The following is a 13,919-nucleotide window of genomic DNA, read 5'->3' as shown; positions in this document are numbered from 1 at the left end:
TCTGTATCCATCTCTCCATCGTCTGATTGTTCTCCCCTCTCCCTCTCCATCTCTGCCTCTTTCAATCACAGTCTCTGTATCAGAGTGTCAGTTTCTCCCTCCTCCTCTCCACCCAGCATCAGCACCCATTCACCCACTATTTCCGTCTCCAGTTCAGGGTGCAAAACAAGATCACCCTCGGATCTGCTGAACAGATTGCAAGTGGCATTAACAGTCTGTTTAAGTCATCTTAACACACACACACACACACACACACACACACACATACTTTTACTTCTACATTTATATAAGGACATCTTATCGATAATATACGGTATGCTTCCTGTCCCATAACCTTAAACCCTGTCCTTCCCTTTGAAGGTTAGATATTGCTGCTCATTAAAGTATAACATAGGGTGCCGTAGAGCTAACCCGTTAAAGCTTGCGCCAAATGTAGGTGGAGTCCTTGGCAGCAGCCCGGGTTTGATTCTGACCACTCATCCCCTCTCTCTCTCTTCTCCCTTTCTTGTCATTCGCCAGCTAAAAAAGCCCTAAAATATTTTTTGAAGAAAGAAAAGTAGAACACAGAGTCACACATGGTTCCCACATGTCAATTAATTTCACTTCACAGCAGGAGTCCAATCAGTGGTGTCAGCGTTGGAGCCAAGAGGCAATACAATCTAACCAACCAGAAAGAAAACTGAGTGGAGATGAAATATGCTTCTCCTCTCTTTACCTCTGGGCTCTTTAGGGTTTCACTAGACTCCCACTTGTTGGAGTCTAGTGTTACATAAAAATACTACCAAAAGGATTGAAATAGTAAAGTAACATGTTTCAGTGTGGGCATATACTGTATGTTTACTGTATGTTTATCACCCTGAGAGACAATACTATTCTAGATAATAATATTCGAGTTCCATACAGTCTTTGGTCTTTTCCTCGCCTCTTACATATATGTATCATATATGTATCTGCTGGCCACTGGATGCCTTAACCTCAGGCCAGTCACACCAAAGCATCAACTATGGTTGTGGTTGGTTGCCTGTTACACTTATCAAGCGTCTAAACTTTGACATACTTACCCCAGAAAAGCATACCATTCAGAAGGGACCAACAACCTCACATAGTGCACTAGAGTATGACTTTAGGTATTATAATACGTTATCCCTTGTTCTTATTTATGTGTGAGTTTGTTTATTATCTATTTCATTTATTTAGTTTTATTTGAGTTCAATGTTCCAGTTTTTCTGTTTCTCACAGTGGACAGATATCTGGAGAACTAGGCTAACACAAAGACACGTATGTGCACACGAATGTGTCATGAAGTTAGCGTAATTATTCTGTAAAATAAAATAGTGGATGATGGAAGCTGCAGCTGTTTGACTGTGATAAAGTGTTAACTGGGTATTCACATTAGCACATTCATTATCTCACTCCCTGTGAACAGTGGCAGGTTGAGTCCTGCTTAGCTGCCAGGGTGTATGAGGCCTGCTGTGTCATAGCAGCATGTAAATACGCACCCAAGGAGTTTATACACACCACTAAATCTCCGAGATGGAACGTATGCACACACACACACACACACACACACCAACACGCACACACATCCTGAGCAAAAGAAAGCGTCCTGATAATGGAAGCGCCTCAGGTTCAGGTTGAGTAGTAACTCATTTGCATTCATGTAACCGTGTTTGACTCCATTCAGTGACTCACACAAGCTGCTATTTTCATTTAGAACAAGGCTGGTGTGTGTTTCACTATGGGGAGGAAACGGCCATCTCAAACATGATCTAAAACACTGATGGACAAACGGTGTTAGTAGTCAGCCCTAAGGGACACAAGTCACAGCAGTGGAGAAAAGGCAGAGCATTCTTATTCACAGAAATCATGTCTGGTGCAAGGTTTGAAAATACCCTGGATACAGGTGCTGTTATCTTGCGCTTTTGATGTAATTTGGAGCCCAAATCTGCGCATCGGTGATCAGGGGGTGGAGCTGCAGTATCGAGGTCCCGCCCATACCTTTCCCCGACCCAAGTCACCAGGCTGCTGTGCTAGCACCAGCTGGTGCTAGCTGTTGTTGTGTCTTTTGAGCTGTTTGGCTCGAAAGACACAACTAATCATAATATCTCTATAAACACATTCATAATCAAGTTGATGATTGTATTGTATTACACAGACTCGTGATTCTTGTCAAGAAATGTCATCTGATATGAACTCACGACGGTTCGACAGCGCCGTCTCTCAGTGGAACTGTTGCTAAGCTAGCTAGCGACATGGTCAGGGACAGTATGAACCATGCTAAAATGGAGCTAGCCACCAGGGTGTGATCGTGACGTGTTTGGGGAGCTGTAATGTCATCGTTACATACCGTCGATGGTGGGCCCCCCCTCTGCACTGACAGTCATGCTGAATGTGGCCTTATCTTAGAAAAAGTATAAACAGGGCCATTAAAGTAATGCATTCTGGGAGGTGGTCTGGCCCGGATGGTAACCTGACCAAATTGAGAGGGCTGGGTTACATAAAAGCTGCACCAGTCTTATTTCATGCAGATGACAGTATTTCCTGTGTTTTCAGGTATTCACCAGTTCAGAGTTCCTGAGTCGTCCGAGTCCGGCACTCCAGTCGGGAGAATTCTAGCCACTGACAGAGACATCGGGAAGAACGCCGAGATGTCTTTCACCATCGTTAGTGGAGACGGCGTGGACGTATTCCACATCTCCACTGACAAAGACACACAGGAGGGAGTCATCACTGTGGGGAAGGTGAGCTAGAGGACTAATCACATTTATTAACTGTTTGTGACTAATGTCAGAGGAAACAGGTTAAAAGGTGCATTATATAAGCAATAATATAAGACCGTAAAATGAATAGCAGCAGAGTAGATTCTTGGAGTAGTACACAGAATGACAAGCTGCATCTTTTGCATTAACGTGAAATCTGTTTTTCCTAATGCCGACGTTGAAATGAGGCTGTTTTTTGATTATCTTCATATTTTTCTCATGGCATTGTTTAAATCATATGAATTCTAAAGCTGTGATTCAGCAGAGCCTATACACTTTCCACTCATAAGGATACTGCCCACGTAGTCTGTTTTTCACGTACTGTTAAATATGCAAAGCCTGGGCATGCTTGACAGATGAAAGAAACCAATTTAAACTCATTCCTCTTTAACTTTACAACCCCCAGTCCTAGCCTTCGCAGCACACACCAACAGACAGGACTGGAGCTTTTCATCACAGTGTCTGTACAGAGTGTGTGTTTACTGATATAAAATCAAAATTGATAATTAGAAATGCCTTTGTTCCTCTTGCTGACACAACCTTCGCAACCTTCGTCTGCAAGCTTCAACAAAGACGTAATGATATACTGTCAGCAGGATACGAGATGAGGACAATATCCAGGCAGCTCATGTAGACCTGTTCAAGAACATCTGAAGCTTTGTTCTGTTTTAACCAACAGCCATGCAGCATTGTCACAGCTGACGTCAAGAAACACATTCCATCTCAATATTATTTTCACTTTTGAAAAAGCATTATCATTCTCCATCAGATTGAGTCAGTCGGCTGCTTTTTATCACATTTGTATTGATGTTAGATTCCCCTCTGTAACAGCAAGTGCTCTTCCTTTCATTCTTTAATCATTCAGAAAGCCCTGACACAATGAAAGGGATGTGTTCTTACATTCTATAAATCCTGCCTTTAATGCTTAACTTCTCAGCGATCAAATTAAAAGATATATTAAAGTCATTCCAACTATATTGTATATGATGCATGGTATCAAGTAGGGATGTCACCAAAAGCAATGCTTCTTTTCCAAGTCTGGTATTAGTATCGTCTACTACATTTCATCAAGCATCAAGCCTTGACTATGTACAGTATAAACACTCTATAGTTCATACTGGTCATCCCAGTCTTTGCCGGATCACATATCCTGTCTCTATGAGAAACGTCCAGTCAGTCTGGATTCCAGGCTAGTCTAATTCCTTAATGTAAATCCCATCAACCAGGTCCAAAGCATCGAGTGCAAAAGGTATGAACATTTGTATTTGTTAGCTAAACCTCATTATGGTTCAACAATATTTAAAGCTGCACTAATCAAGCAGGTTAACATTGGATCAAATGACTATGTGTAATGTGAAAGGCATCTCTCATTGCGACAAACTCACAAAGAAGAGCTTTGAAAGACGCTAAAACGCTTGATAAGAGATCATTGTCACAAGCTCCGATCAGCCTCATTTCCAGCAGCAGGAAATTAGTTTGCAGGCCACAGTGTTTAGTGAAATAGCTCTGACCCACTGCACAACACCTGCTCAGCACCAAAGACGTTTAGCAGCTCGCTGATGGACATTTAGCTGCTAAAGGATTCTTCTCAGGAGTGGGGGGAGAGACCTAAAAGAGAGTGAATATTGGACATAAACAACAAATGAATGTGAATGACCTCTGACTCTTAATATACTAAACTGCTAAATCATTTATTTATGACTTATTTGTATTCTCGGCAGGTACATATTTTCGATCTATACTCAAACTAAACTTTTCCTTTTCTCTTTTTCTCTTTTCCTCTGCAGCCTTTGGATTTTGAGAGAAAGCCGTCCTACACAGTAGAAATCCAGGTCCGGAACACACAGGTGGACCCTCGTTTTATGTCCGCAGGCTCCAAAGACGTGGCCACGGTCCGGATTGGCGTGGACGACGTGGATGAGCCGCCACTGTTTGACAAAGCCAGCTATGTGATGGAGGTGAAGGAAGACGCTGCAGTGGGCGTGGCCGTGGGCTCAGTCAGTGCCATGGACCCCGATGGAGCTCGCAGCATAGTCAAGTAAGGCCTTTTTAAATGGAACTAATCTTACAGAAGGGTCAAAAATCAATCAATAACAGAACCCCTTTAAATCTTTTAAGGGGACATCATGGTTCCATCGGACTGGTCAGCTCATTTTCTACATTCTCTTGACTGTATACAATTGTGTAGAATCTTTAGTTTCCATTTAGTCCATAAAGGAACAGCTTCTGTCATCTATACTTTGTACTTAGTTTTTTTTCTTGGTGGATTGACACCCTCCATTTATTATTGAAATTATTATTATTTTTTATTATAAAGATATAAGAGTATTGATTTCAAAATTGGTGCCTCCTGACAGCAGAGTAGCCAGATGGGTTATAATGATTTTACAATACAAATTTAATTACATCTGTGGTGCCAAGTTAACCTAATATGAGCCAGGTTGAACCTAAAGTGAAGAGATGTCCTGCCGGTGAATCTGTCTCTCAGTGGGGACGAAACCGTATTGTCTTTGCAGATCCACTTTGTAATCCCGATGATACAAGTATTTTTCAGTAAACTGCCGCTTTAAAATCCGTGTTTATTTTTCTGCTACAGAATATCTGCTCTATAAATCCTGTCATTTGCTCTGCTATTATGTTTTAGCCTGTAGCCAATCAAACCTTCACTTTAAACTGTATTCTCCAAAAGCAGTAACATCACTGTTCTATCCTAGGCAGAAACTACCTGCAGGCTAGATGGATATGCTGGTCAGCTGTAACTCATTATACAGCTTAAAAACGTTGGACGCTAAATGGTCCATAAATACTGCTGCTAACGAAATGTGATTTGTCCAGGCCATGTGAGCTACAGTTAGCAGTGTGTGTGCTTTGTCTATCCTGCTTGACAGAAAAGAAGCATTGCTGATATTTTTCTTCATTTCAAATTATCGTTCGGGAAAAAAAAAAATATCCGTCATGGCGGAAGCTTGGCACCCAACCTCCAGTTCCCCCCCCCCCCCAGGTTGACACTGTCAGCTTCGTTAGCTTTTAGCCGCCGGCTCAGCCATCACCATGTTGTGAGCATGTTTTGCGGAGGCAAGTCCTCAATCATAGATATGCTCTGAATTTTCTATTGATCACCTTTTACCTCAATGATCCCAACTGGGGTCCAAATGTTGAAGCATCACACACTATCAGGTGGTAGAGGCGTACTGTCAATCCTCATGTCAGACTGAAAACAGTAAGCTTGTTTCTCCAAACAAAGTTTGCATATTTCCACTTCCCGTCCTGCTGTTCTAGAAATCTCAGCAAAACTACATTGAAGTTGGATGAATTTGACTTCAAATGGAGATCGATTCTCTAAAGGCTTGTGAGGAGTTCCGATAAGAGAAAAGAGGAGAACCAAAGGAGAAATATAAAGTAGGTTGGAAGACAGGTGGTACAGTGATCACTGTTAAGATCATAGACCAACCCATCTGACGACTACACAGCTCTGTGTAGAACTGTGGACTACAGAACAGAAACCTGCACCCACAGGCTATATTCAAACCCTGCTGCCTCACTGCAGAACTGTTCATTATTGATGCCTGGCTTCAGGGTAGTTTGAGCTACTCTCCTGTTACTAATTGATCAAACGGCATCAATACATCCTGGGGATCATCTGATGTTTACAAAATAAAGTGTACCCCCCCCCCCCCCCCCTCCCCCCTGGGTAATTTGATCTGTTCCAGCGAGTATTGAAACGCTCCTGATCTTGGCGGGAACTTTGAGTCACTGCCAAAAAAAGGAAAGGACACGGCCAAGCCTTTTATATAGAATGGTAATGAAGTGAATTGGAAACAGTGCAGTGTAAACACAGACAACATTAGGATCATCATGATGGATAGATGGATGGATAAAAGCAGTGTGTGTCTGAATGTATTCCAATTAAAACCAGCCTGGAACCATGGATTGCTTTTAAAATGAGGTGTTACAATGGGGCACACACACACACACACACACACACACACAATTCCAACTTTCCCTGTTTGTGTCTTTGTGTATCATCACATGACTGCATCATCTATTCACATTGTGTCACTGTTATTTTACGGTTGAGTGCTTTCTAATTATGATCGAGTCTGGATGTGCTGAAGCAATGTTTTCTTTCAGATTCATCTATCTCTTTATTGAAAGCAATAATTAGGATTGAATGGTACATAATTAGCAGCTAACAGCAGTTGGATGCTATATTTTTGGAGTCAGCAGTGACACCAGCCTTGATCCAGACACTGAGCGTGATCCAGTGTAATATGCAGTTCCTGCTCACAGAGCTGTTTGCCTGCCCTTTGACAGGCAGGCGAAAAAGACGGGAGCAAAGGCCTCTCTCTTCTATTATCTATGAATAGCTGCATTCAGCTACTAGTTCAAAATAGAGTGCTCTGTGAGCAGTCCACAGGCAGTGGGAAGGAGCTGTGATGTTTTCAACAGTAAGATTGAATAGGATGAGAAGACAGAATGCGGTTGATTTTTTGAACATTTTTTTACCGTTCAGATCTTATAGATTGACCATCTATTCTCTTTTACGTTTTTTTTACCGTTTATCTGACAGCATTCATCTTTGTGGGTTAATGATTAAATTATTCATTATTAATATTCCTTGTAACAACATAACGTAACAACCGTTAGCGTGAATACATGCCGGTAGTGGACTTTTTGATGTAATGTTGCGTAACAAGCGTAAAGTCAAAGTTACTTTTGTTTTCACACTTGACCTTCTTCGACTTTGCCGCTCATTGTACTCTTTATTATACCAAATAACTTTCAATTATGGGCGCTCCGTACACTATATCACTTGCAACAGCCACATTCAACATGTGCGTGATATGCGCCAAACATACAATACCAATACTTCCTAATACCACAAACTGCTCTTTCTACGTTACTGTTAATTTGCAGATTAAACAAATGTGAAACGTTTGAATTACTCAGGAGAGACTTCGTTAGAATTTAACAGTAATTTATTACACGTCCATTCAATTTGAATAGTCTTTGGCGATTGGACTCCATCCTGAAGTAGGATAGTAGAGATGTCGTGATGCTGAGGTCACATAAGGCAGAATCCCCCTGGAGTCCAGACACTGGTGGTGATGAAGATGATGGATGAGGAGCATGACTGTGATGCTGACTGGAGGCGACTGGGGTGCAGGAGGGTCACATCTGATTTGAGCTGAAATGACAACTGATAGCAGCAGAAATGAGAACACTTTTAAAGTATGACAGCTACGATGTGATTGGCTGAAGGAAACTGTGCAGAATCTGATTGGTTAGTTTAAAGTGAACGCCCACGATCAGCTGATAGAGTCATTACAGGGAGAGACTATGAATGGAAAGGAGAGTAAATAAGAGTAGTAATTTATTTTTTTATTTATTTTGACCAGAGGGCTCGAGGTCCATTTCATAACATAGAACACCAGCGGGATATTCCAAACGAGCTTCACACAGCTGTTCAGGCCCACAGTAATGCAAAGTGTATGAGCTGACATTGTGCATTCCTCAATCAGAGGACACAGTGTGCCACATGATGTTGGACTCCATGAATTCTCTCCCCTCACAGATTGAAAGAAATCAGTTTGTCTCCGTATTGTGGCGAGTCCCTGGTGTGGCTGCACAGAGGGTTAATAGAGCCTTTCTCATCGTCTCTCTGTCTCGCTTGTTACAGGTACTCCATCGACCGTCGCACCGACATGGACCGTCTGTTCAACGTACATCCAGGGAATGGATCTGTGTTCCTGCTCAAAGGCCTGGACAGAGAGGAGACTGCCTGGCATAACATCTCAGTCATCGCTACTGAGTTCAGTAAGTTCAGACAGACTTTCTGCTGCCACGACACATCAGTCACAGTCAGTCGTACAGATAGGAGTACGCCAACGTTGTGATCTATAAAACCAGACGGGGGAAACTGGCGACGCAGATGGGGAGGTCGTGAGTTGAAGCCAGACTGTAGAAATGACTTCATATCACACGTTACTTCGCAATTATAGATCCTTTTATCATTAACATTTACACCAGCAGTGTTATTTGTGCTTGCACTTATTCCATAAGCAACTTTCAATTGTAACAAATATAAACCAACTCAACCCTGAAATTAAATTTCCCTTAATATTTCATCAGCGCTGTCTGGAGGGCCAGACTACCGACTGTGTTAAAGAATTGCAGAACAGAGCGTCAATAATCTTCTAATACTGTGCATATATCACCAAGTGTGAATTTAGTTTACATATCGTTTTTGTGAGTAAAATCGCTGCAGTGAAAACCACTTCATCGTTTCATTCATGGCTGATTCCATAGGGACGGATACAGCATTCTGTATACAGACAAACTGAAAACAGCTGTCCGATGAGAGCTTCAGAGCTCACTAAAGTCACCACGGTAACAATCACATAGATATATATTTAGAAACAAAATGATAAACTACATACTAACCCAAACACCACAGGCAGCAGGTGTTGTTTATCTGTGGTGAGGTTATAACTTATGTGTTAAACTGAGATGTACTATGATGCTAAAATATCAGTAAAACTTAATATTAATGTCCTTGTAATATGCTTTAGTTAATAGCTCATTATTAACATTATTATGTGTTTAAAAGAATGTACAATAGAATGTATTAATAATAGCAGCATAGACATGTTCATTGTAAGACAATAAGACATTTTTGAGCACTTATAAGAAACGTGTTTAAAGTTTATAGACTATTTTATATAGTGGCTGTGAACATGGACGGTGAGCCATCATTACAATGTGAAACTAAAGAAGCTGTGTGGTTTATGTCCATGCTGGGCTGAGACTGATTATCTCTCAATGAATACAGAATCACTCCAAATGTCGTTTTGTTTAGTTTTTATTGAAGTAATAATGTATTTTTCTAGTTTTAGGTTTTATTACTCCACAAAGAGTTTGACTCAAGCACAAGACATAAAGAAACCTGATTGGTTTCCTCGCTTGACTTGAGACATGCTGTGGAAATGACTGGACTATATTATCTACTTGGACACAGTAGTTAACATCTGTGTCCTTTAATGTTTCCATATTTCATCTTTTATGTTTATGTGTGTCGAGAAGGCCACTCAGCAGGTCAATGAGCTGCTCAGTGGTACTGAAGTTTGTACCTGACAGGCCACAGTTGAGGTGTACAGAGACGGCCCCGCCTCCTCCTCTTCGATGCAAGATTATTTGTGATTTCATGAACACTGTATCGAGATCCGGGTACATCCCCAGCTTACAATGTGAATGTGTGGAATTATGTGAAAGTGGAGCTGGGTGTTCACTTTTTCTGTGTTTGCGTTTCAGATAATCCCCGTCAGAGCAGCCATGTTTGGGTCTACATCCGCCTGCTGGATATCAACGACAACGCTCCCACCTTCGCCGCTGTGTATGAAACCTTTGTCTGTGAGAGGACGAGTGCTGGTCAGGTACTACAGCTTTATCACTTTCAACTGTATAGCTCAGAGAACGAGGCTGGGATATTACACTTCTCCACTCAAATGATATTTTATATTTTGCTCAAATGAAGCCTAATAAAGTGCTTTCATGTCCCGCTGTCTCACTCCTCAAAGCTCCAATGGAAGCAGAGGATTCTTCCACAGAAATACGAGACAAATACTGAAACAGAGCAAAGAAATTATAATATCAAAAAGGAAATTGCTTTTACATTGTTGCAACAATTTCCAATTTCCAATTGTGTAGCACAATTATCAATTGGAAATGGAAGTTGTTCAGTATAATGACAGTAAAAATTAAAGCATTCACTTCAATATATTTATTTTGGGACCAGCCGTCCAAGGCAACTTATTTTCCACCCAAAAAATGAAAACCATGATTGAGATGGTTTTGCTTTTTTTCTCAGTCATGTGTGAGGACAGCAGTGTGAACTGTCACTGTGACAGGAACCAGTCACTTCCCATCTGTTGAATGCTCTTCTGCTCAGACTGCTGTGTGGGATGTTCATGTTAATGAGTGTTGGGTGTCTCTGACAGCGGATCCAGACAGTGAGTGCTGTTGATGCCGATGATCCGTCAACGGGACACAAGTTCTTCTTCAGCCTTCTCCAGACCCACCGCAGCAACTTCTCTGTCAAAGACAATGGAGGTAGGCAACACCTGACCAGATACAGGCTTATTACTGATCCGTAATACAAGTGGCTGCAATGATTTACATACCTCTAAAGCCCTCTGATTATCATTAGCATGTTGTATTTTCTTAGTTAACGTTTAAAGGTTTTGTGGGGAGTTTACTGGAGTATTGTCACCTCGGAGTGAATTCCCTTGACAAAGAAACAGTATTTATTCGAAGATATGCTGCAGTTTCATCTTCAAAGTCTCGGCAAGCCAGAGCTACAAAAACATAAGATCCATTTAATAAATAAATAACTAAAATCAACGGAAATCTCCGTATTTGTTTGTATCCATGGAGCTCATAATTTGAGTCAATTATATTAATCATCTTAAATCCTGCTGTTGATGCTCGTCTGAATGATTGCTCATCTTTTCTCTCTGGCATGTGGGCTGTCCATGCTAAAGAGTGATGTGACACTAAATAGTCATTTTTGAATCAGAATATGATATGTATAGTCACTTTTGTTAAACTGTCAACTTATTCTAGTCCTAGTCCTTACTAGTCATTGGTAGTTCTTTGCCTTTTTATAGTTAATACAGGGGGGAAAGCCTGATCAGGGTCATGTGGGCCACATCCCTCTATAATGAGGGGCTACTGTGGCCGGGGGGTTAAAGCGGGTCTTCCTCAGAGAGACAACAGTTCAATCCCCAACTTCTTTAGTCCGCATGTCCGAGTATCCTCGGGCAAGACACTGAACCCCTTGATTGACTTTTTTCTACTTGTTAGTTTTTTTGCCTGAAATTGTAAAACAGATGAATCCACATGCTTTGTCTCTTCAGTCAGACAGAATGACTGACTTTCTGCCTTGTTGGACTCACATTTTTAGATAACACTGCTGGCATCCTAACGCGACGAGGCAGCTACAGCCGCCTTCATCAGAGCGTCTACCTGGTTCCCGTGGTGATCACCGACGGTGACTACCCAATGCAGAGCAGTACCGGCACTCTCACCGTGAGGGTGTGCACCTGCGACCGGGACGGCAACATGGAACTGTGTAATGCAGAGGCTCTGAGCAGCTCTCCAGGTCTCAGCACTGGAGCTCTTATCGCCATCCTCCTGTGTGCCATCATACTGCTGAGTGAGTATGGCAACACACAGTGTGTAACAACACGTACTCTACAGGGAGTAGCAGTAGTAGATGTGTTAGTAAATGGGCTGTATTTCAATGACAATATGTTACATTGAATGAACATACTTATGGGAAACAATGTTGAAAGGTCTATGTAGATCAGCTGGAGCTGTCAGTCACATATTCCTTTAGCTATGCACCAGTCCAGCCCATTCTCTCCTAAAGCTGATTCTGATTATCTTGGTATCTGCCCATACTATGAACCAATCCGATACCTCTGTTCTGTATTTACACAATTCAAATATTTCTGTTCATTCATTTGGATCCTGCTCGGTTGTGACGTTATCGTGGTGATGAAGTCTGTCAGACAGAAATATCAGAACCTCCTCCAGCTTCAGTAGGAGTCTCCATGAGCATCATGACACACTCACACACTCCCAAGGTGAAAGCCTTACTAGCTGTCGCAGTTAGTATTTTTAAGAAAAATAAAACCAAAGTTGGTATGTACACTCAGAGGGCCAGCCTTAATGTTTAGTAAATGACAGAAACATGTAGTGATGTGATATAATGACGCGTTTTTTAAAATAGCTTGTGCAAAAGCATGAAAAGACATTTGCAAAATACTAATTGGATTATATAAATGATTTATTAAATAAAAATGAAAAAATAAAACACACTTGAGCCCCCCCTCCCTGAGCATTGCTGTTTCCGTCCACTAATCCACATAGACCAAGAGAAATAAGAAAATCAAGCCTCAGCCATATTTCTTTACAGGGCTTTCAATAAAAAGAATACATAGATGAGGCCAAAAGAGCTGCTTTAAAAAGAAAAAGGACCAATGACTATTAATGAACACATTGAAATATAGAAACATAATGTGAAATATACTGTATATAAGGAACCATAGCATTTTTTTTTAAATAGCGGGAAATCTATTGTGACAGAAAGAAATTTGAAATGTGGGTGCACACATGTAGCATGTATGATCACACACTGTCTGCTCACTGCAGCGGTTCCATTAGTACAGAACTGAAAACACAAGCAGCCGTTGTGCTTTCTCATTTGCTGTAATGTAAAGTGTTGGTTCAGAGCTCCAGTCTGCTGTTGCTGATCAGAAGGAAAGTTCACATGGAAATGAATGCATCTCATCTGCCACCACAAGCTCACTTATCCTCTTATTCATGCGGTGGTCACAGTCCAGTGCACTGCTGAGAAGATGAATACATATTTATATGCTTCTGAAAGTGCAGTCATTGCAGACTTAGTGGACACACACCAGGGACGCTAGACGTCATTCAGAGTAATGGGCACTGAGAGACGGTCTATGTAATGATGTCATACTAAATGCTGTGACACATTCGTTTGAATGGCCTGGAGAACTTAGATCTTACAGTTATTGCTTTTTTTAACAACATCTTACAGCAATTTTAGAACGTGAACACCAAAGTATGTCAAAGCAGCCACAGCAGCTGCAATCATGGAAACTGCACAGAGAGGCGAGGGAGTGAGGCAGCACGTGCACATGGGCGAGAGACGTGTCTAGTGACCAGTTCATCACACAGTAGTGTACAGTGATGCAGATACTGCATCAGTAGTGATGCAGACATATATACTCATACTCATCTTATTAAATCCTATCCTATCCTGTCCACAATACATCAAATGTTCAACTAATGTTCTCACCAAACAAAATACATTATTTAAATCATTAAATTATGATTACGCATGTAAATGTACCTCATACAAATGTAGGAAATATATTTATATAGAAAGGAGAGCAAATGCAGAAGGTAGCAAAGGAAAGGAAAAGCAAAGGAAAGCCATAAACTGTAGTATTTCAGTCGTGCTGATATGCATATGGATGTAGTCATCATCCAATCCTTTCGTGTTGTTCTCTGCCTCTGCTCATACTGCACAGTAACTGCCCACTTCATCTCTACAAATCTTTCTCCTGT

The 13,919-nt window shown here is 41.3% G+C and overlaps 1 protein-coding gene across 1 annotated transcript in view; it reads left to right on the top strand.

Moving 5' to 3' along the window:
* Positions 1–13,919, top strand: part of LOC306705869 (cadherin-6-like) — a gene marked incomplete at both ends in the record, with an annotated part of 32,560 nt that overhangs the window by 16,411 nt on the left and 2,230 nt on the right. The window contains 6 exons of the mRNA XM_079172735.1: positions 2,554–2,741; positions 4,547–4,797; positions 8,440–8,576; positions 10,071–10,192; positions 10,757–10,868; positions 11,722–11,973. Of these exons, the coding sequence (XP_079028861.1) occupies positions 2,554–2,741; positions 4,547–4,797; positions 8,440–8,576; positions 10,071–10,192; positions 10,757–10,868; positions 11,722–11,973 (1,062 nt within the window). The remainder of the gene's footprint in view (positions 1–2,553; positions 2,742–4,546; positions 4,798–8,439; positions 8,577–10,070; positions 10,193–10,756; positions 10,869–11,721; positions 11,974–13,919) is intronic.

This window comes from Pholis gunnellus (genome assembly GCF_910591455.1).
Source record: "Pholis gunnellus genome assembly, chromosome: 14".
Lineage (NCBI taxonomy): Eukaryota > Metazoa > Chordata > Actinopteri > Perciformes > Pholidae > Pholis > Pholis gunnellus.
This window is presented reverse-complemented; position numbering and strand designations above follow the sequence as displayed.